The sequence below is a fragment of the Lissotriton vulgaris genome, chromosome 4_1, assembly GCF_964263255.1.
Source record: "Lissotriton vulgaris chromosome 4_1, aLisVul1.2, whole genome shotgun sequence".
Classification (NCBI taxonomy): Eukaryota; Metazoa; Chordata; class Amphibia; order Caudata; family Salamandridae; genus Lissotriton; species Lissotriton vulgaris.
In genome coordinates, this window is record NC_141691.1 from 916,990,717 (window position 1) to 917,014,986 (window position 24,270).

At 48.7% G+C, this 24,270-nt stretch overlaps 2 protein-coding genes across 4 annotated transcripts in view; both read right to left on the reverse strand.

Annotated features, from left to right (window-relative positions):
• The window catches only part of LOC147722720 (uncharacterized), a 366,241-nt gene that overhangs the window by 305,015 nt on the left and 36,956 nt on the right, over positions 1–24,270 (reverse strand). The window contains exon 1 of one of the 3 annotated variants that reach the window (XM_086965199.1): positions 310–446. The exons of the other annotated variants lie outside the window; for them this stretch is intronic. The gene's annotated coding sequence lies outside the window, so the exon portion shown is untranslated. Of the gene's footprint in view, positions 1–309; positions 447–24,270 lie in introns of those variants that run through there. 3 annotated transcript variants of the gene reach the window in all.
• Positions 10,518–15,956, reverse strand: LOC147722721 (uncharacterized). Its single transcript, XM_086965196.1, has 2 exons — positions 14,609–15,956; positions 10,518–11,433 (listed from the first exon to the last, which is right to left on the reverse strand). Exons 1-2 carry the CDS (start codon positions 15,542–15,544, stop codon positions 10,888–10,890), a joined length of 1,482 nt encoding a protein of 493 aa, XP_086821322.1. The 5' UTR covers positions 15,545–15,956; the 3' UTR covers positions 10,518–10,887.

The following is a 24,270-nucleotide window of genomic DNA, read 5'->3' on the forward strand; positions in this document are numbered from 1 at the left end:
AAGGAAGAGAGGACTTTGTCTAGGCTTTGTTGCAAGAATATTTTCTATGCTGGGTTGTACTGCAGTGTCATTAATTAAGCTAAATGTCACAGAAAGTGCAACAACTGCTAACTGGATACCAATGACTAGCTGACGGTGTCATGAAATGGCATGGGGCCAATTGCAAGCTATGCCTAACGTGCCCAGTTGTCACCGTGGCGGATTTCCAACAATTCCGAGATTATTTATAGGTAAGGGTAAATTAAATGTCGGTGAACCGTGCCATGGCGTACAGCATGAATTTCCAGGATAATAAATCAAATAACTTACTTGTTCCTCTTATGCAGTCACACTCCCGCGGCAGTTTGCCTCTACGCCATGCCGTGTGATTTTTCCCCTGCAAAAATCAGCACACGAGGAGTTCCGTATATTACGCTAAAGGCTCCGCCCAAAAGCGATTCAGGGACCGGTTAGCATTCTATTCGGTTTCAGAAGCAGAACTCAGTCACGTGATCAAATGCTGTCAGGTGATACACAGTGCGTAATACAAAAAACGAATCGGGCGATAAACATAACTAATCGTGACGAACACGTCACATTATATGAGCTTTCACACAATGCGTCCGTGATATCTACGGTTTCATTCTTACTTTTATGTAATTTAACTGAGGCGGCCAAAGGGAGGAGTATCCAATTAGTGTTTGAAATGGAAAAATAGAAGTTCAAGTGCCCACAGCTGCAAAGGTTTTAGAATGCTATGTGAGACATTTTCATAATTTCAGGGTAATTATGAGTGACTTTCAAAAACGATGACACTGTCTCGTGAGCAAAACCAAGTGATGAAGATTAGGGACACATAAATATCAGAAACTACACCCATTTGAGCAACGAGGCACTCGGGGATTTAAATGGGATGAAAAAACGGGGGGGGGGGTTATGCTTAGCATTGTGTGCCACCGACTTGTATTTTGCTGTTTCTGTCATTGCTTCCAGATATGTGAAAAAACTAGTAACATCATACCTACAAGTCAGGACTATTGCCTTTGTCAATGCTTGTTGCATAAGATAAATAAGCAGCAACTATGGCTTGTATATCATATTGAAAAAGTTTCCACTTAAAGCCCTGGTGACACCACGACAATGTTGCTGCTCCTGAGTTTCAAAAAGAGAGGGGAAATCCAGAGAGAAAATGACTCTCCATAAGGGATTTCCATTCCCCTACAACGCTCACCTGGCATGAGGTCATGCCGTAACTTCTCCACTAGTGAGAAGTTAGCAGTGTGAGCATGCGCACATCAATGTGCCTGCTGTAACTGCATTGCGGAAAAAACGGACCGCCGGTGCCAGGGCACAAAACAGAGCCCAATCCATACCCATTTTCGAGGCCCCCTCTAAAAAACTGCCGGTGCTCAGCACCAGTGAGACCCAGCCCACTCAAATCCCCGGAGGCACTTGTCATTGGACTAAAGTGCTCTAACAGCAGGGGTGCTGAAAACAGGGCAGAGTCAGACGGCGTGACAGCACAGTTCTCCGACTCAGTACACTGCAGGTTAGGGGTGCAGGAAGCTCAGAATGACTTTAGCATTCATTTTATTTATTAATCACAGCTATGGCAAGTTCGCTGAACTACTAAAACACAGATGCCTTAGTTAGCCTTTCCCCACACTGGGCCCATGGATCCCCCCCTGCTGCCAGCATCAATCAATCAGATCAAGATGCAGAGCATCTATAGCGGCTCCAGGCATTTCTGTCACAAGTGGGACCAGGCCCGCAACAGAAGGATGTGAGGCCTCAACATGAACATCTCTCTCAGCTCTCTAATTAACAGTCAAAACAGTGAGCTGATTTGCAGGCAAGCTTCATGCTGAGGTGCACACAGTCCGATTTCGGTCATAGTTGGCAGCCGGAGACGGTGAACAACCTTTACAGCGAAACTTTTACAACGCACTACCATTACAACGCGGTCATTACAACGCAAACCATTACAACGCATTGCGCTGGGGGGCGCTCTAGGATAAGGAATAAGTTTAATTTCCTATCCAACACCTTCCCTAGTGTCCACAGGGACTGGTGTTGGAATAGTAAATTAAACTTTTCACTATCCAGCACCCCAAAGCGCTATGCGTTGTAATGGATTGCGATGTAAAAACCGCGTTGTAAAGGCAGGCGTTGTAATAGCCTGCGTTGTAACGTCATACATCCGCCGGAGACATGAGGTGTTATTTTTCAAAAACTACACTAAGTCTAGCATATAGCACTTGGCAGGGCTGTGTATGTACGATGCAGCCAGTTTCATATATGTAGCTTGAAACTTTTCAGATCATTATACTGGACAACAATTGCTCAGACAAGAGGAGAGATAGTTACTGCGGAAACAGACAACACTGCCCAAACATTGCTGTTAGAGTATGTGGCGGATGTGTTATGCAGCTAATATTATTATTCAGGCGTGGGCCAGATAAAATATAGATGTAGGGTGCTGCCCCAAAAGTACAAGAAGGGTTGAGATACGCAACTGCTTGCAGTGAAATGGCTGCAACACGCGCCATACTGCAACAGATTATAGTCGGACCTAAATGTGAGAAGTTGGCCAGGTATATGCTGACCACTAATTTTAGTGGGCAACTTGTACTAGTCCAAACAACCCTTATTGATAATTAGGTTAAGACAACCTCTATTGAAAGCTATCCTAGTGGTTGCTATGGAGAGCAGCCTTCAGGCTACGTCTCAAAGGAATTTAAAGCAGCTTGTTTTACCAGATCAGAACCTCCTGAATGACCAAATGAAAGGAGAACCACACAAGGAATATAGAAAATATATGTATTTATTACTAAACACTCTTTACTAACCGCTTTATGAGATTAGAGAAAAAAGCACACAATATTAAATCACTAGAACAACAGTAAATAGCACAATACGCTGTGGGTTCCAGGGAGATATCAAACGATGTACTAAGAAAGTGATATAACAACCACACCTTGACTAGACACAGTGCCTAGAGCATGTAGAATCGCAAGGACCCCAAGGAACCACCCAAGGTAGTGACACAGAGGACCCACGGAGAACGGGTGCAGTGTGAGAACACAGGCGCGAGTTTGTACAACTAAATGGGAAAGTCACGGTTTGAGTTTTAAAGATTAAGGACACTTCGGAGAGGACTTTGAGCAACCCTTTTCAAACATAGAAAGTTCTAAGGCCAGAACCCTTGTGAGCACCAGAGTACTTGTGTTACCTAACCCAGAGAAGCCTGGTGCAAAGGTGTCAAGTGATGTTGTGAATCTTCGTCGTTTTCAATGGCGTGATGCTAAATAGTTCTGGTGGCGTGAAGAGGAAAAGTGTCAGGTGGAATCCAAGCTTGAATTCGAGGTGAGAAGAACCTGAAAGCAGAGAGGACAGAGTCTGGGTCACTTTAGGGTGACCAGGGGCTTGGTAGACAAATGCCCACCGATGTCGGGTGCTTCAGGTGAGTTGACGCGATGCTTGACTCTGCAGCCACAAGGACCAGGAGACGTCAAGGATGACCAAAGTCTTGAGGTGAGCTATCCCACAAAGGATGGTGAGTGCTGGGGTGTCAGTGTCCAGATGGAATGCCAACAAAGCCTTCGCAACTGAAACCCACTCGGTCAGAGGAAATCAGCTTCGGTGAGGACCAGCAAGGTCCTGGGGACTCTCCAAGCAGTGGAGAGTCAGGGCACGCCCGGAAAAACCAGAAATGCCCATGGAAAGTTAAAGTTACCTTCACCGGGATCCACAGGCCAACGGACCAGGGATCGCAAAGGGACCACAAGATGAATCACAAAATACCAGCCCACGGAACACTCATGGAGTGTAGGCTGGAAATCTTCATTGGAAACACTGCTCGGGGTCAGGACTACAAGTAGCCCAAAGCACAGCTTCAGGGGTCTCCGGAAAGCACATGCTGCTGCAAAAGAGCACAGTGCAAAGGGTTTGGGTTGCATGGTCCCCACGAGGGATATGGGCCTCAGAATTGCTGAGAGTACAGATCAACCTCAGAGACATCGGGAATCCACCTCCTGTGTTGCAGAAATCTTCGGAGTCCTCAGGAGCTTTGGAGATGCAAACCAGTCAGAGGCATTTTGGCTCCTGCTGAGCAGGGGAGTAACGCCTTTACTCCAAGGGAGATTCTTCAGTCGCCCAGCCTCGTGCAGATCGTTGAAGTACTTGGTTTCCATAGCAGAGTTCAGTCCAGGTAAAATCTAAAGTCCTGTAGTCAGGGGTTTCTACTTTATACCCAAGGATGGGGTGTGACAAACTCTGGGGACCAACCTATGGGAGGTGTCAGGACAGAGGGGTGGTTACACCCAAGTCCTTTGTCCAGTTTCACACCAGAGCAGGAGCCAATGGTTTGAACTGGCCTATGCACAGGGACACCAAATATGCCCCCAGTGCAGACATCAAATCACTCTCAGAGTGCACCCACAAAGCCCAAATACACTAACGCCTGTCTGGGATGTGGTTACACCTCCCTGTGACAGGAAGCCTATTGTCCAGCCTCCCCTGCTCGAGTTCAGCTCAGCAGCAGGAGGGCAGACGCGTGTCTGTGTCTGGCAGCATCCATTTTGTGATGCCCAGTTCGAGAAAGCTGGTACCGGGTGTACCGTTGTGTGGCATTTAGGAAGGTGGAATCATACCTCCCCGCCAGTGACTTGTGGCGAGGTATGATTCCATTGTGTTTGACACCAAACACAACATGTTTCCATGCAGCAGTTTTAAAGTTAGCATTTACAGAGAGGTTATATGGTTGGCTGCATCACAAACAAACCCGGAAAATAGGTTCGGAAGGCTGCAGAGGGGCTCTGCTCATGCATGGGCTCCCTCTCACACAAAACACAGCCACCTGCCTTCAGGATTGATAAGACCTGCAATAAGGGTGACTGATAGGTTTATATGTGCTGTGATTTAACCCCTTCGATGCAGCCACGGGGGGCGTGTGCGGATGACGAGCTGAGCTCGTCATCTTACGCGGCTTTTAGAAAAAAGCCGCGTAGGGGAAAAATAACCGCCGCAGCGATGCGGTTAAGGTAGTTAACCTATATCTAAGTAAGGGGTGCATGCACCACCTTACACCGGCTGCAGTAGCAGACCTGTGGTGTCAGTTTGAGTGGTCTCTCAGGGGTGGCACAATACATTCTGCAGCCCTGGGAGGCCTCTGGGGTACCTATGCCCGGGATACATAGTATACCATATACTAGGGACTTATAAGGGTACCCCAGAATCCAATCTGGAGTGCACCTAAAGCACATGCAATCAATTTAGAAGAGAAAGCAGCTAAGCTGGGGTCCTGGATGACAGGATCCCAGCCAGACTAAGTTGAAAACAGTGAAACACCAGCGAAAAGTGTGGGTAACTAAGAAGCAGATCCTCTCTCCTACACAACCCCCACAAACATCAGGACATTAAACTAAACTTGACCAGTTAGCATTCTGCTAATAAAATCTACTGGGTGATCCTGACCTTCATTATTCAATTGCTATAATGCAGCCCCTACCCCCAACTCAGATGCATCTGTTTGGACAATGAATTGTTTGGAGTAGTCGGGACTCTGCAGAATGAAAGCAGTGCACATGGCCTGCTTCAGGTCATCAAATGCCTTTTGACAGCTAACTGTCCACTGAAATTTCTTTGGCATTCTCTTAGAAGTTAAGTCATCCAAATGGGTCACTATGGATCCATAACCTCTGACAAACCTCGTATAGTACCCAGTTGGGCCCAAGAAAGCTCTTTCCTGAGTCTGGGTGGTTGGAGAAACTCAGTCCATGATGATCTGGATTTTGCTCTGCAATGGTTGAATCTGGCCTCCACCCACAAGGTGGCCCAGGTATACAACCTGGTTCTGCCCTATCTGGCACTTGGTGGCCTTGATAGTGAGGCCTGCTTTCTGCAAGGCCTCCAAAACATTTCTCAGGTGGTCCAGGTGATCCTCCCAGATGGAGCTAAAGACAGCAATATCATCTAGATAAGCTGTGCTATAGGATTCCATGCCTGTAAGGACTTTATTCACCAACCTTTGAAAAGTGGCAGGTGCATTCTACAAGCCAAAGGGCATCACCACCAATTGGTAGTGCCCACTAGGGGTTGAAAATGCAGTTTTTGGCTTTGCATCCTCGGCTAATCTGATTTGCCAGTAGCCAGCTGTCAGGTCAAATGCACTCAGAAACTTGGCTGAGGTCAAAGTATCTATGAGCTCATCTGCCCTTGGTATTGGATGGGCATCAGTCCTAGTGACTGCATTGAGACCCCTGTAGTCAACACAAAGCCTCATCTTCCTCTTACCATTCAGGGTGTGAGGTTTGGGTACCAAGACTACTGGACTAGCCCATGGGCTATCTGAGGGTTCAATCACTCCCAAATGCAACATCTACTGGACTTCAGCCCTGATACAGTCCCTGACATGGTCAGGTTGCCTGTAAATCTTATTTATAAGAGGCAGACTGTCCCCTGTGTCCATTTCATAAGTGCACCAGGTAGTCTGACTTGGAGTCAGTGAAACATATGTCTAAACGGATTAAGAACTTTTCTGCAATCAGTTTGCTGCTGGTCAGTGAGGCTGCCTGCCAAGGCTACACCATCAACTGAACCATCATCAGGATTCTGTGAGAGCAGGTTAGGGAGTGGATCACTCTCTTCTTCCTGTCCCTCATCAGTAGCCATGAGCAAGCTCATGTCTGCCCTGTTAACATATGGTTTGAGCCTATTCAAATGGAGCACCCTATGGGGGCTCCTAGGAGTTCCAAGGTCCACCAGGTAGGGTACCTCTCCCTTTTGCACAATGGTGGTATGAGGGCCACGCCACTTGTCTTGGAGGGCTGCTGGGGCCACAGGCTCCAACACCCATACTTTCTGTCCTGGCTGATAAACAGTCAACACAGCCTTTTGGTCATGGCAGGCCTTTTGCAATTCCTGGCTAGCCTCAAGGTTTTTAGTTGCCTTCTTCATGTACTCCGCCATACTGGAGCGGAGACCAAGTACATAGTCACAATATCCTGTTTAGGGGGTTTGAGAGGTAACTCCCATCCCTCCTTCACTACACATAATGGACCCCTAACTGGATGTCCAAACAGAAGCTCAAATATGCTGTAACCAACCCCTCTTCAGTGGAAACTCTCTGTAGGCAAAGAGAAGGCAGGACAAAAGTATGTCCCATCTGCGCCTAAGCTTTTCTGGGAGACCTTTAATCATGCCCTTGAGGCTTTTGTGGAACCTTTCAAGTAACCCATTGCATTGTGGGTGATAAGGGGTGGTACATTTGTAAATGTAAATGTAAATGAAGTATACTTGTAAAGCGCACTGTTACTCCATCTCGGAGTGTCCTGGCACTGTATACCGCTGGGGAACCCGTCCTGGCTTTCCCTGTGAGATGGTCCCTCCTGGGCACCCCCAAGGTGAGACCAGGCATCCCCGGCGTGGAAGGGGCCGTTGTGAAGATTAAGCAAGCTATTGCCCAGAGTTGCAGAGTGGAGCCCAAGGTTAGAGTAGGCGCCGAGGCGAGAATTATCGAGTCCGCGGACATTGACCCAAGTCCCTGCCGCGTTGGGAATTGAACCCTGGTCCCGGGCCGATCTACGCTTCCGGGTCTGCCGCCTGTAACCACTGAGCCACACTTCTCCACATTTACTCACCACTCCTTCCACATAGCAGTTAAGTAACTAGACATGAAGTTTGCACCTCTGTCTGAAACTACCTCCTTAGGAAAACCCACCCTGGAAAAGTTTCCCAGGAGGGCTCTAGCCACAACAGGAGCTGTGGTTGTTCTAAGGGAATTTGCCTCTGGATACCTAGTGGCATGGTCCACCACCACTAGTATAAATCTGTGCCCAGATGCAGTTTGAGGATCCATGGGACCAACAATGTCAATCCCAACCCTCTCAAAGTGAAGCCCCACCACAGGTAGTGGTATCAGGAGGGGCTTTGTAGTACCACCTGCTTTACCACTGGCTTGACGGGTGATACAGGAGCGACAAAACTCCTTTGTGTCTTCTGACATGTGAGGACAATGAAAGTGAGGGAAAATCCTTTCCCAAGTCTTATTTTGGCCTAGGTGACCTGCTAATGGGATGTCATGTGTCAGTGTCAATAGGAAGCCCCTAAACCTCAGAGGTATAACCAACCTCCTGGTAGCACCAGGCTTGGGGTCTCTACTCTCTGAGTAAAGGAGTCCATCATCCCAGTAGATCTTATGGGACCCACTGGCACTCCCAGCAGCCTCAGCAACAGCTTGTTGTCTGAGGGGTTCAGGAGAGGGGCAGCTCAGCTCCTCCTGGCTCAGATCTGCGCTGGAAGGGCCCCCTGTGAACTCAACCTGATCAGGCTCAAGCTCCTCTGGGACAGTTCCTTGTTCAGGACTAAGAACATCTCTGTCAAGAGAATGATCTGTACTCTGAGGCAGTAGGGAAGACACTGCCTTACCCCTACTGCTCCTTCTCTTGGAAGGTGCCTGGTCCCTTTTTCCAAGATCCAGGGGCTGTTCTGTGGAAGCCATGTTCGCCCGTGACCTAGTCATAGCAAACACATCTGCAGGTATACCCAACATTTCTGCGTGAGTCCTGAGTTCCACTCCAGCCCAAGCTGAAGTTTCTAAATCATTGCCCAACAAGCATTCAACAGGGAGGTCTGCACTTACCTACTTAGGACCAGTTACCCCTCCCCAGGTGAAATTGACAACTGCCAAGGAATGGTCTGTCCTGACATTGTTAGCATTGGTCACTTGGTACATCTCACCAAATAGGATTTGCTCAGGGGCCACACAATCTTTTGTCACCATGGTGAACCTTGCACCTGTGTCCCTAAATACCAAGGCCTCTTTTACATTTATCAAAGGCTGCTGTCTGTATTTGCCCAGATTACTGGGGCTGAAAAATAAGGAGGTAATATCCATGCCCACATCACAGACCAACACAGCCTGAGTTGGAACTCTGACTAGGCCAGAGTCCATCTCAGATCCCAGGGTTAACCCTACTATACCCTTATTCTGAGTACCACCATATGGAGCAGGACTGGGGGAACAGTTGCCTTAGGGGCAGTGGTGGTTGGAGTTCAGTCATTGGACTTGTTACAATCACTTGTCCAATGGGTCTTCTGTTCTGTTTACAGATTTGACATTGTGGCTTCTTCTTGTCTTTTCCCTTGTTGGATTGTGACTCCCCGCCAGTAGAAGATTTTTGGGGCCCTTGAGAAGACTTCTGGTCTTTACCCTTTTCCCCACCCTTGTCTGAGGGTTTTGAACCTTGCTTCTTGGAGTCACCACCTTAGTTCTGAACCTTCTGCCTCATCCTGGTTCTCACCCATTTGTCTGCCTTCTGACCCAATTCTTGGGGAGAGGTCAGATCAGAGTCCACCAGGTACTGATGCAACAACTGGTTTTGAAATGTGTTAAGGATCTGCTCCCTCATAATTAAATTTTACAATCCTTTAAAATCACACACTTTACCGCCAGGTATTCAGCCTTCCAGAGCCTTCGTAGCACAATCTACAAAGTCAACCCATTCTTGAGTCTGTGTCTTCTGGGTGTCTCTGAACTTAATCCTGTATTGTTCAGTGGTAAGCCAAACCCATAAATCAGAGCACTCTTCAAGACTTTGTAATTATCAGCATCCATTTCTCTTTCAGTGAGGAGCTTGTCTCTTCCTTTGTCTGCAAGGGAGAGCCACACGATTGCTGCCCACTGCTCTTGAGTAGCCCTCTGTACTTTTCAAGCCCTCTCTAGTGCAGTTATCCGTTTGTGGATGTCATCCCCACTCTGATAGGGAGGGAAAATCTTGTTCAGGTTCCTATCATCATGAGTATGCTCGCTACCTCTAGAAACACTGTTGCTGCCACCATGGGGCTCCTGCCCCAACCTTCAGGAAGCTCTTTGGAGCTCTAGGGATTCCCTCGTATAAGGCCAACTGCTCTCTCTTGATTCTAAGCGTAGCTTTTTCAAACCCAAGCAATCTGCACTTCTTATCATAGGAGGATTCTCTCCTGTGAGGTCCCTACAGAACTACCAGAATGATTAGATTCCTGAGAAGGAGGTCTTGATCTTCTTGGTGAACTGCTAACTCTTCCTGGTTGGGTAAAGAGAGGGCCACTGGGGCGTTCTCCCCCATCTGAGGGAAAAATTGGAGTATCCAATTTAAAATCATCATGATCCTCCTGGTCAGCATTGAAGTCCATGTCATAGAAGTTTTCACTACTTGGCCTTTACTCCTCTGCTGTCCCACCCAACTTGCCTGCCTCATCAGACCCTGGGGTCTTTCTGAGATCCTCTAAAAGCAAAGTCTCTATGAGACGTTGTGTGCTTGCATGTCTCCCTGGCTTCAGTTTCCTAGATATACACATATTTCTCAATTCTTGAAATGAGAGATGGACATACTTAGTTGAGATGTACCAAGGAGCCACTGGCTTCTGCCCTAGAAGACATACTAGTGTAATGTGGTGTAGGCACCTACCTCACCTAGTAGGAACTGAAACTCTCTTGAGTTGGAGAAAGGGTGTGTGTAACTGCGGGACCAGGAATTGGAAGCAAACGGGTTTTTGTTGCAGTGGTTTTTATTCTAGCAAGTAAGTCATCTGTACATTTCTTTCTTATACTGCTTTTTCTGGGGGACCGGCTCCTCTCCTGGCGGGTCTTTCTGAGCACTCCCTCCTCCTTCCTCCTGACGGGGCTCCTCCTCCTGCTGCTGGGCTCCTCCAGAGGCTCCGTATTGCTCACGCTCGCCGGCCACCGAGAAGGGAAACAGAAGAGAGGAACCGTAAGTGGTCAGGATCGGACACGGGATTTTGAGAGGGAGGGGGTGTGGGGAAAAGTGCAGGTAACACACAGTGCGCGACTAGGGAGAAAAGTGATCTGTGCAATTATAGTGTACCGCTACTCGGAGGGCGTGTTACCACTAGGCTTTTAAACTACAGCTAAGTCAGGCGTCTTCCCCTCTTTCTCCACCACCCCAGGACCCGTGCACGTACCTCAGCTAGCCGTACACCTCCTGGCGCACGGCTGGGCGGCTCGCGGTGTTGGCCTCCCGGCTTCACAGCTCCCGTCTCTCCTTTCTCCGTTCTCCCTGCCGCTGTCTCTTGATCCGATGCGTCGGATTCAGGCTCGCTCCTTCCAGGCTCTTTCTCCTCCAGCAGGGCTTCTTCACTTAACCAGCTCGATCCACTTCTCCACTCCGTCTCGTCGAACCCTCTCGCTCCGCCGTCCCAATCCGCTCCGCTCAACCAACTCGCTCCGCCACTCCGCTCCGACTCGCTGCTTCCCGCCACTCCGCTCTCCTGCACTCTGTCCGCTCCTCCGGTGAAAAGACACACCTGTGGATTGCCGTGGCTGCCTTTTACGTTCTCACCAGGCTCCGCCTCTTCAATCAGGTCTGCAGTCCACTTAAAGGGTCCCCATCCTTCTTCCTCCTCCTCATCGCAGCTATACCTTTCAGCAGGCGACCATCTCGAGGCTTGGGGAGGCTGTGGAGACAAGAAGGGGGGGTCGCACATCGTTAAAGGGGGCCCCTCTATAGGGCGAGACCCCGTGCCCGTGTTACACACCACCCCCCCCTGAACACTTCCGCTCGGGAAGTGGATTCCTGGACAAATAGTCAGCCCCAGTATTGTCGATCCCTTTTTTGTGGTGTACTCGGAAGACATAAGGCTGAAGCGCGAGGAACCACCTCATGACCCTCGCATTGTTCGACTTATTGCGAACCATCCAGAGTAGGGGAGCATGGTCAGTGTACAACTCGAACTGGCGACCCTCCAGGTAATACGACAACTTTTCCACGGCCCATCTGATGGCCAAACATTCCTTCTCAACAGTAGGGTACTTGAGTTCTCGGGGAAACAACTTCCTGCTGATGAACAGGACCGGATGGTCGCAACCGTCCGTACCCTCTTGTGACAGCACTGCTCCGATACCGTAGTCTGATGCATCCGTATGAAGAGAAAAGGGCCGTGAGAAGTCAGGGGAGGTGAGAACCGGCGCGGAGGTGATCACTCTTTTCAGGGAGACAAACGCGTCTGACATGGCTGGGGTGGGCGTTCTCAGGTCGCTCTGTCTCACTTTAGTTTGCAGTGCATCAGTGAGAGGGGCTGCCAACTCCGCGAATCCTGGGATAAAACGCCTGTAATAGCCTATGAGGCCCAAAAACGCCCTTAATTCTTTTTTTGTTCTTGGAAAGGGGGTCTCAGCTATGGCTCTGATTTTTTCTATTTGTGGCTCGATCATGCCATGACCGAGTACATATCCCAAGTATTTGACTTTGTGAAACCCTATCTTGGATTTCTTGGAGTTAATTTTCAATCCGGCCTGGGTAAGGGTTTCGAACAACCTATGCAGGTGGTTCAGGTGGGTGCTCCAGTCCGGGCTGAAGACGACAATATCGTCCAGATACGCGGACGTGAAGGATGATATGTTCTGCAGTACATTGTTCATCAGTCTTTGAAAGGTGGCGGGGGCCCCATGTAGGCCAAAGGGTAGGACCGTGAATTCGTATCTCCCGTTTTCCGTAGTGAACGCTGTCTTATGCCGGTCCTCTTCTTTTAAGGGGACCTGCCAGTATCCTTTTGTGAGGTCAATCGTGCTGATGTATTTTGCTTCTCCCAACTTTTCAATGAGTTCGTCTATTCGTGGAATAGGGTAGGCGTCGAAAGTGGAGATGTCATTTAGGGCGCGAAAGTCCATACAAAACCTTTTTGTTCCATCTGGTTTTGGTATCAGCACAATGGGACTTGACCACTCACTGTGGGAAGGTCGTATCACCCCCAGTTTCAACATTTCCTCGACTTCTTGCTGTATGCCCTTCCTCCTGGCCTCAGGGATCCAATAGGGTTTGATTTTTACTATTCGTCCAGGGATGGTGTTGATACAATGTTCTGCCAGTCGGGTTTTTCCTGGGATGTCTGAGAAGACTGGTGCATGCCTTTGTAGTGTATGTTCCAGCTCCTTTCTCTCCATCTCGGTCAAGTCCTCGTTAATCACTAGTCTCTTCAGGGTGCTGGAGGGATTAGGGAAGTCGGGCTTTGTCAGATGAACCTCCGCCGGGGGTTTACCTAGCCATTTTTTTAGAATGTTTATGTGATACACCTGTGTGGATCTTGCACGTATTCTAAGTTTATAGCTGGTTTTACCCATCGTTTCGACGACTTGGTAGGGTCCGCTCCATTCAACTTTAAACTTTTGAGTCGAGGAGGGCAAAAGGACCAGGGCCCAGTCACCTACCGAGAGTCGTCTCCATCTTTTTCCTTGGTCGTATATCGTTTTTTGTTTGATTTGGCTTTTTTCTAAGTTGATGAACGCCAAGTCCCGTAACTTTCCCAACTTTGACCTAAGATTTCGGGCATACTCTAGGGTATTGACCACGTCGTCGTGGGATTCCTTTTCCCATGCTTCCTTGGTCATGTCCAACAGGGATCGGGGTTGACGTCCGTATAATAGCTCGAAAGACGAGAAGCCCAAGCTACTTTGTTTTTGTCCCCTAATGACATACAGTGCCAGGGGGAGTATCTGGTCCCATTCAGCCCCATTCACCTCTAACATCTTACGGAGAGTGGTTTTCAAAGTGCGGTTATATCGCTCCACTAGGCCATCCGTTTGGGGGTGGTATACGGCTGTTCTACTCTGGTGTATGTGTAGGAGGGTGCACACTTCCTTCATGAGGCGCGAAACAAAGGGGGTACCTTGATCGGTCAAGACCTCTTTTGGGAATCCCACTCGGGAAAACAACTCTAACATCTTGTCTGCTACGTTCTTTGTTGTAGTCGTAGTCAGCGGGAAGGCCTCGGGAAACCGGGTGGAGTAATCCACAAGGACTAGGACGTATTGGTAACCTTTCTTTGTCTTGGGGAGAGGCCCGATAATGTCCATCCCTACTCTCTCAAATGGGACTCCTATAATCGGAAGGGGTTGTAACGGAACAGCTGGTGGACGGGTCATATTTCGTTTCTGGCAAATGTCGCATTCCTGACAGTATACCATAGCATCCTTGTATATTCCCGGCCAGTAAAAACATTTTAGCAAGTTCTGTGTCGTTTTTTCAGCCCCTGTATGTCCCGCCACTAAATGTGAATGCGAATAGAACAAAACTTGTTCCCGAAAGGCCAAAGGGACTAGTAATTGTTCTGGGTCGTCTTCCTTTCCCTGTCTATATAGCAGATCGTTTTTTATGAACAGGCGAGGATACGTGATAGGGCGTTGGTCTTGTGTTTGGTGGGCCCTCTCCCATGCATTAAATAATGTGGCATCATTAGACTGGGCGAACTGGAAGCTACGATCTAACACCCAGGGTTCGGAAGACACGAAGGCTGGCGAGGAGGTCTGTTTCTGCGAGGGGTTTTCGGGCTCAGTATCTGGATTAAGACTCTGCTTGAACATATCTAGAAAAGCCGGGTTGTCTGTTCCGATTATAAGGTCTTCGGGCAGGGAAGACAGGACACCCACTTTGACTCTAAAGGGGCGACCGATTTGAGGAACCAGGGGGATCACTGCTACGGGATATGTCTTCACATCCCCATGTACACACCTGATATACACAGTTTCCCTGGGGACAATCTGATGGGGTCGTACGTGGTGGGCCTGGACCACAGACTGTCTACATCCAGAGTCGAGAAGGGCTTTTACAGGGTTGCCATTGATACCCATACTCACTCTGTATGCTCGACCCATCTCGGCTGAGTATAACACAGTCCGGGGTAGATAGCCGACCTCCATGGGTTCCTCTTCCTGTTTTCGACGAGGACAATGTCTGGCAATGTGCCCCCAGGTTCCACAGTCAAAACACTGGGGCCCGCTGTGCGGTAGAGGCTCCGGTTTCCACATCCTGGGCTTCCCTGTTTCCTGAACCTTTACAGGTTTCCTGTCCGTTTTATATAAGTGCTTCTGTTTGTCTGGCTCCCCTACCAAGGGGGGTCTCTGGGGAGCCCTTGAAAAGGTATTGGCCATCTCGACGGCTTGATCAGTGGTCAAGTTATGATGTTGTTTCAACCACCGTTGAGTGGCAAAGGGTAGAGCCTCAAGAAATTGCTCAAGATATATCCGGTCCATGATTTCTTCTTTCGTACTTTCAGTCGGTTTGAGCCATTTATCCGCGGCCATCTTTAGACGAACAAAGAGGGTCTTGGGGGTCTCTCCTGGGATGCCCCTCTCTTTGCGGAACCTCAGTCGATAGGCCTCTTTGTCTAACCCAAGATGGTCCAGAATTATTTGTTTGATGTCCGCGTATGTTGTGTCCCCTCTCGGGTTTGCCACTTGGTAGGCCGCCTGTGCCTCTCCCACCAACAATGGGGCCAAAAAAAACGGCCATTTGACTACAGGCCAGCCACATGCCCGAGCCGCCCTCTCGAAATTTAGAAGGAAGGCGTCCGGATCTTCCCCGGGTTGGTATTTTTGCAGAGATACTCCTCCCATGGTGTGCGGTATCCCTCCCAGGGCCGCAGGGGCGATAGCAACAGGAGGGTCCAGGGTGCGGGCTGCTACGGCAGCTTTGATAATCTCTCTATCCGCTTCGGCCGCTCTCAGCTGTTGTTCTGCTATCTTCTCTAGTCGTTCTTGTCCGTGCACCAGGGCTTGCACCACTGCTTCCATCTTATCTATGCAGATGGAGGGCCTGCCCGCATTCTCTACCACTGTAACTGCGGGACCAGGAATTGGAAGCAAACGGGTTTTTGTTGCAGTGGTTTTTATTCTAGCAAGTAAGTCATCTGTACATTTCTTTCTTATACTGCTTTTTCTGGGGGACCGGCTCCTCTCCTGGCGGGTCTTTCTGAGCACTCCCTCCTCCTTCCTCCTGACGGGGCTCCTCCTCCTGCTGCTGGGCTCCTCCGGAGGCTCCGTATTGCTCACCCTCGCCGGCCACCGAGAAAGGAAACAGAAGAGAGGAACCGTAAGTGGTCAGGATCGGACACGGGATTTTGAGAGGGAGGGGGCGTGGGGAAAAGTGCAGGTAACACACAGTGCGCGACTAGGGAGAAAAGTGATCTGTGCAATTATAGTGTACCGCTACTCGGAGGGCGTGTTACCACTAGGCTTTTAAACTACAGCTAAGTCAGGCGTCTTCCCCTCTTTCTCCACCACCCCAGGACCCGTGCACGTACCTCAGCTAGCCGTACACCTCCTGGCGCACGGCTGGGCGGCTCGCGGTGTTGGCCTCCCGGCTTCACAGCTCCCGTCTCTCCTTTCTCCGTTCTCCCTGCCGCTGTCTCTTGATCCGATGCGTCGGATTCAGGCTCGCTCCTTCCAGGCTCTTTCTCCTCCAGCAGGTCTTCTTCACTTAACCAGCTCGATCCACCTCTCCACTCCGTCTCGTCGAACCCTCTCGCTCCGCCGTCCCAATCCGCTCCGCTCAACCAACTCGCTCCGCCACTCCGCTCCGACTCGCTGCTTCCCGCCACTCCGCTCTCCTGCACTCTGTCCGCTCCTCCGGTGAAAAGACACACCTGTGGATTGCTGTGGCTGCCTTTTACGTTCTCACCAGGCTCCGCCTCTTCAATCAGGTCTGCAGTCCACTTAAAGGGTCCCCATCCTTCTTCCTCCTCCTCATCGCAGCTATACCTTTCAGCAGGCGACCATCCCGAGGCTTGGGGAGGCTGTGGAGACAAGAAGGGGGGGTCGCACATCGTTAAAGGGGGCCCCTCTATAGGGCGACACCCCGTGCCCGTGTTACAGTGTGCTAGACCATTGACTACCCAACTCCAAGTTCAGTAAAACATTCTTATTCTAGTCTTGATTTATATGTACCTAATACCTTTAGTGGTTTTCAGTTAATCACTCAATGAGATTTATCTGGTAAAACAATAGCAAGCTTGAATCCACCTGGTGCCCACCATTGTGAGAAGTTGGCCTGGTATATGCTGACCACTAATTATAGTGGGCACCTTGTACCAGTCCAAACAACCTTTATTGATGATTAGGTAAAGACAACCTTTCTTTAAAGCTATCCTAGTGGTAGCTATGGATAGCAGCCTTCAGGCTACTTCTCGAAGGAATGTAAAGCAGCTTGTTTTACCAGATCAGAATCTCCTGAATGACCAAATGAAAGGAGAACCACACAAAGAATATATAACATATATATATTTATTACTAAACACTCTCTACTAACCTCTTTATAAGATTAGAGAAAAAAGCACACAATATTAAATCACTAGAACAACAGTAAATAGCACCATACACAGTGGGCTCCAGGGGAATATCAAACCATATACTAAGAGAGTGGTATAACAACCAATACATTGACTAGACACAGTGCCTAGAGCACGTAGAATAACAAGGTTCCCAAGGAACCACCCAAGGTAGAGACACAGGGGACCCACGGAGGACAGGTACAGTGTGAAAACACAGGGGCAATCTCCGTACAACTAAATGGGAAAGTCGCGGTTTGAATTTTAAAGATTAAGGACACTTCGTAGAGGACTTTGAGCAAACCCTTTCAAACATAGAAGGTTCTAAGGCCAGAACCCTTGTGAGCACCAGAGAACTCGTGTTACCTAACCCAGAGAAGCTGGGTGCATAGGTGTCAAGTGATGTTAGGAATCTTCGTCGTTTTCAATGGCGTGATGCTGAAAAGTGCTGGTGCCGTGAAGAGGAAAAGTGTCAGGTGAAATCCAAACCTGGATTCGAGGTGGGAAGAACCTCAAAGCAGAGGGGACAGAGTCTGGGTCACTTTAGGGTGACCAGGGGCTCGGTAGACGAATGCCCACCGATGTCAGGTGCTTCAGGTGAGTTGACGCAATGCTTGACTCTGCAGCCACAAGGACCAGGAGACATCGAGGATGACCAAAGTCCAGAGGTGAGCTGTCCCACGAAGGATGTTGAGTCCTGGGAGGGATCAGTGTCTGGATGGAGTGCCAACAAGCCTTGGTAACTGAAACCAACTCGGTCAGAGGAAATCAGCTTCGGTGAGGACCAGCAAGGTCTTTGGGACTCTCCAAGCAATGGAGAGTCAGGGCACACCTGGAAAAACCTGAAAAGCTCACGGAATTTAAAGTTACCTTCACCGGGACCCACAAGCCAACGGACCAGGGATTGCAAAGGGACTACGAGATGAATCACAAAATACCAGCCCACGGACACTCGTGGAGTGTAGGATGGAAATCTTCAGTGGAAACACTGCTCAGGGTCAGGACTACAAGTAAGCCAAAGCACAGCTTCAGGGGTCTCCGGAAAGTATATGCTGAGGCAAAAGAGCACAGTGCAAAGGGGTTTGGGTTGCATGGTCCCCACGAGGGATAATGGCCTCAGAATTCCTGAGAGTGCAGATCAACCTCAGAGACATCTGGAACCCACCTCCTGTGTTGCAGAAATCTTTGGAATCCTCAGGAGCTTTGGAGATGCAAACCGGTCAGAGGCATTTTGGCACCTGCTTAGCAGGGGAGTAACTCCTTTACTCCAAGGGAGATTCTTCAGTCGCCCAGTGTTGTGCAGATTGTTGAAGTACTTGGTTTCTATAGCAGAGTTTAGTCCAGGTAAAATCTAAAGTTCTGTAGTCAGGGATTTCTATTTTATACCCAAGGAAGGGGTGTGACAAACTCTGGGGACCAACCTATTGGCGGTTTCATGACAGAGGGGTGGTTACACCTATGTCCTTTGTCCAATTTCATGCCAGAGCAGGAGCCAGTGGATCTGGTTTGAACTGGCCTATGCACAGGAACACCAAGTGTGCCCCCAGTGCAGACATCAAAGCACTCTCAGAGTGCACCTACCCAGCCCCAATACACTTAAGCCTGTCTGGGAGGTGGTTACACATCCCTGTGACAGGAAGCCTATTGTCCAACCTCCCCTGCTCGAGCTCAGCTCAGCAGCAGGAGGGCAGACGCGTGTCTATGTCTGGCAGCATCCATTTTGTGATGCTCAGTTCGAGAAAGCTGGTACCGGTTGTACCGTTGTGTGGCATTTAGGAGGGTGGAACCATACCTCCCTGCCAGTGACTGGTGGGGAGGTATGATTCCATTGTGTTTGACACCAAACACAACATGTTTCCATGCAGTAGTTTTAAAGTTAGCATTTACAGAGAGGTTATATGGTTGGCTGCATCACAAACAAACCCGGAAAATAGGTTTGGAAGGCTGCAGAGGGGCTCTGCTCATGCATGGGCTTCCACTCACACAAAACCCAGCAACCTGCCTTCAGGATTGATAAGGCCTGCCATAAGGGTGACTGATAGGTTTATATGTGCTATGATTTTAGGTAGTGAACCCATATCTAAGTAAAGGGTGTATACACCACCTTACACCGGCTGCAGTAGCAGACCTGTGGTGTCAGTTTGAGTGGTCTCTCAGGGGTGGCACAATACATGCTGCAACCCCTGGGAGGCCTCTGAGGTACCTATGCCCTGGGTACATAGTATACCATATACTAGGGACTTATAAGGGTACACCAGAATCCAATGTGGAGTGTTCCTAAAGTATATGCAAAAAATACAGAGCAGAAAGCAGCTAGGTTGGGGTCCTGGATGGCAGGGTCCCAGCCAGACTAAGTTGAAAGCAGTGAAACATCAGCAAAAGCGTGGGAGTATCTATAAGAAGCAGATCCTACTCTCCTACACAGATGGAGTTTGTTCTGCGAAACCAAAAAAGACTAAAGCTATGGTTAGTATAGAGGTCGATCAAGAACAGGGAAAACTAATGCTTTGCTCTCAAACAGAAGGGAGATCGTCTTGTTGAGAGAAGCTGTACAGATCTCACAATATCTGACCAATGTAGGAACACATATTCCGTGGCATCTGACTATCCGAGTCACAGTAATCCTATCCCCACAGCAGAAGCACATAATATCCATGCTTATTGACTCATGGACCACGGGCAATTTCTAGGATTTGACCCTAGCTGCCATAGCTCAGGCTCACAAAAGTTCCTGAAGAAAAACCTTAGCCTGTGCGAGCAGTAGATGGTTCTGAGTTGTCTTTTGGACTAAATTGTTTTCAGACAGAAGCTCTAACCTTAGTGTGCGATAATGGCATACTGACCGACTTGTCTTTGATCTAATAGACACTCCCACCTTTTAGGTAATTTTGGGAGTACCTTGGCTAGAACACTAAAATCCAAAAATCGAATGAGTACATTGCAAAATAACCTTGTGATCACCATTCTGCACCACTACCTGCTACCAAGAGTCTCCAGAGGTGGGAATACCTCTGCATTGCGCCTTGGTCCAAGAAACACAAAACATTAAACTACCCAAAGAATACCAGGACTTTCATGATGTTTTTGATCCTGTGAAAGCAACCCAGCTGCCCCCACACAGAGCCTTTTATTGCCGCATAGATTTCCTCCCGGGAGCAACTCTGCCCCACAGTAGAGTTTATGCATAGACAGAACCTGAATGTCAATATCTATGCAAATATATGGTTGAACTGCTAGAGAGGTTTTACATGCCACTCCACATTGCCAGTGTCTTTTCCACTCTTCTTTGTACGCAAGAATGAGGAGTAGAGGGCTTGTGTGGATTTTAGGGCAATAGTAAGGTGACTATTATACCTTTCGGTGCTCATGACAGAATGGTTCCGTCATGAGCACCAGTGCTCGTGTGCTCATGAAGAAACCTTTCCGTCATGTGCACACTAGTACAAAATTCCTCTACTGTAAACAGCAGAGTGATTTCCTTTTTTTGCCTCTGGAGGTGAAGAAGAGCTTTCCTAACCTCCTGAAGCATTTCTTGTAATTCAATGTAAAGACGGCTGCACATGTTTCACTGTATCAGTGCTCATGGGGCTATCTCAGCCCCCAAGCACTGAAACAGACGGGAAAGGTTTCATTGGAAAGGGGAGAATCTCCCTTCCAATGGTACCCCTCCCTAGTGGATCCATGCTTGGGTATTACAGCAGGAGGAAGATCCCCAAGCAGGGATCCACCCGCTAGACACCAGGGAGGGGGAAAGGCCTTTGTCACCCCCACTTCCAAATGGGTGCATTGAGTCTTACTGTTCCCCCTCGAAGGGAGCAGAAAGCACCCTAGCCCGGGGATTATTTTTATACATCAATTGTGGTGGCTGCCCAGCAAAGGCATGCCAATGCACCCCCCCCCCTAAAAATGCCAAAGTCTTTCTGCTCCCCCCAGGAGGCAGGTGTGGAAGAAACCCCACTAGGCACCAGGGATTTTTTTTTATACGTAGGGATGGGGCTGCCCAGAATGGCATGCCAATGCCCCCACCCCAAAGAAATTGCCACAGTCTTTCTGCCCCCTGGGAGGCAGATGGGGGCCAAAGCCCATTATCTGCCCGCCTCGGGGCCAGAAGGCCCACTAGGCACCAGGGATTATTGTTTTTCAAAGTTCAGGGGGAGGGTTGCCCATAATAGGCATGTGAATGCCCCCACCCACCCCCCCAAAAAATGCCACAGTCTTTCTGTCCCCCTCAGGAGGCCGTTTGGGGCAATTGGCACTGATCTGCCCCTTAGGGTCAGAAAGCCCACTAAGCACCAGGGATGATTTTACTTTTATACACAGGGGTGGGGCTGCCCAGAATGGGCCTGCAAATGCCCCCAACCCCAAGCAATAGCCACTTATCTATCCCCCGGGTGGGCAGAAAGCCAACTAGGTACCAGGGATTTATTTTATTATACGTAGGGGTGGTACTGCCCAGAATGGGCATGCCAATACCCCCACTCCCTAAAAACCTTAGCCACAGTATTTCTGCCTCCCTGGGAGTCAGATTGGGGCAATAGCCCCTGATCTGCCCCAGGGAGGCAGAGAGCCCACTAGGCGCCAGGGATTATGCTGCCATTTTTATACATAGGGGTGGGAGATGCTCAGAATGGGCATACCAATGCCCCCACCCCCCTAAAAAATATAACCACAGTCTTTCTGCCCTCCCCCCCAGGGCGGCAGAAAGCCCACTAGGCAATGTGACTTGCTGTGGATTTTGGACCCCAGCACAGCCGACACCTAGGGAAATCTAACAAACCCCTACGTTTTTTAAAACTAAACAAGGGGTATCCTGGAAGGGGTGACTTGGGTGCCCTTCCCCAAGCTCTGTTGTCCAGAATCCCTTGCAAACCTCAAACTTTATTAAAAAAACACACTTTCCTCATATTTCTGTGATGAAAAGTTCTGGAATCTGCGGGAAGCCATAAACGTCCATACACCCAGCATTCCCCAAGTAAAATGGTACCTCACTAATGTGGGTGGGCCAGTGCCACTGACAGGATATGACCCAAAACCTCACTTGTGTCGCTAGGCCATTTTTCCAGTGAAAACTGACCCTTTTTTTGCAGTGTGCCTAGCTGTGGATTTTGGACCCTAGCTCTGCCAGCACCTAAGGAAACCTAGTAAACCTATACATTTTTGAAAAACAGGCATCCAGAGAAATGCAGGACGGGGTGACTTGAATGGCTCTCACCAGGTTCTATTACCCGGAATCCCTGTCAAACCTGGAACTTTGTAAAACAACTCATTTTCCTCACATTTCTGTGATGGAAAGTACCTTAATCTAAGGGGAGCATAAACATTTCACCAATCCAGCATGCATTCCCCCAAGTCTCCTGTTAAAAATGGTACCTCACTTGTGTGGGTAGGCCTAGTGCCCATGACAGGAAAAGGTCCATAATGTACTGTGGAGACTTCAAAATTATCAATTAAAAAATGGCATTGTTTTGCAAGGGGGTCACATGCGTTTTGGCCAGCTAGGGAAACCTATCAAACCCAATGATTTCTGAAAATGACACATCCAATGGAGTTCAGGGAGGTATGGCTTACGTGGATCCACAAATGTTTTCAAAAGCACAATACCCTCCAAACCTCAAATTTAGCTGAAATAAAATTATATTTTTCTCACATTTTTGCTAGGATCACCACACCGGCACAAATGTCCTACGACCCAGCCTTCATCTTGGTCTCCGGATAATAATGATACCTCACTTGTGTGGGTATCTAATGCAGTCAGCCTAAAAATGCATCTAACAAAAATATAGCGCTTAGAGCTCAATGTGCTATCCCCTCAATCCCTATGTTTTCGACCTTCCCAGCCACAGGCACTTGGCTTCCCTACATAAGTGAGGTATCATTTAACTCAGGAGACGAAGGGAACACTGGGTGGTAGGTATTTTGTGCTGGCACGGTAACCCCATACAGAAATCGGAGGAACATTTGGTTTTTTAACAACATTTAAAGTTTGCAGTGGATTTCGGGTAAGAAAATATTGGGGGATCTACGCAAGTCAGACGTCCTTAGACTCCCCCAATAAGTTTTGGGCCCATCCCTGCCACAGGTACTTGGCCCACCCACATAAGTGGGATACCCTTTGTATCGAGAGACCTGAGGGAATGATCAGTGGTAGGCAATTTGTGTCAGACCAGTGATCCTACAGCTTTCCCACACAGAATTGTGGGAACATTTTGATTTTTGTCAGCTAAATTTGAGGTTTTGATGGGATTCTGGGTCGGAAAACATTGGGGGATCCACGCAAGTCACACTTCCCTGGACGCCTCCAGGTGTCTAGTTTTCAGTAATGTGTGGGTTCCCTAGATGGCCCTGAGCCCGATAACAAAAACGCAGGTGTTTCCTTCGCAAAACATGGTCTTTTCCAACTATGCTGACGACACGCAGTTAATAATGCGGATTGACAGCTCCTCACAGGCATAGTCCAACGTGCAAAATATTCTCCAGCTAACTATGAATTGGATGATCAAAAATTCACTGAAAGTAAACTCTGACAAGACGGAGGTACTTACTATCACAAGCGGGGCTAACCCCTGGTCTAATTCCTTCTGGCCACAAGAGCTAGGCACTACCCCGAAAACACCATTGCTAGTTGTGAAGAGCTTGGGCATCAGGCTGGACACCAAGTTAACATTGAATAATCAGTTGACTGCTGTAGTGGGGAGTTGTGTGGGCCTTATGGGGCAACTCCAGAGACTTGTACCCTTACTGTCATTTTCCACCATGCATACTGTTTTGTCAGCCCTAATTGTGTCACACCTGGATTACGATAATGCAGTATACATAGGGTTCCTGAAAAACTATTAGGGAAACTTCAGGTGGTTGTGAATGATGCGGCAAGACTGATTTTCAAACTCCCAGAAGAGGATGTAACACACCTCTGCTACAACAACTACTCTGGCTCCCAGTCAAGCAGGGGGTTAGGTTCAAGGGTCTGTGCATTGCACATAAAGCCCTCTATGGAGCAGCACCCGTTTTTTTTAAAAAAGACCCAGGAGAGTTACCTTGTATCTGTCATTTATATATAAAGAATGTGTTGGTCGATTGTGTCGGTCGTTGGTGTGTACGTTCAAATATCATTTCTTGCTACAATAATGATAATGCTATAGATTTTTGCCTGCTACAATAATGATAATGATATAGATTTTTTATGCTACAATAATA

Coding starts and splice junctions, on each gene's coding strand:
- LOC147722721 (XM_086965196.1), bottom strand. CDS start 15,544: ATGGAAGCAGTGGTGCAAGCCCTGGTGCACGGACAAGAACGACTAGAG. Junction 11,434..14,608: donor AGATGGGTCGAGCATACAGA/GTGAGTATGGGT, acceptor TTGTCTCCACAG/CCTCCCCAAGCCTCGAGATG.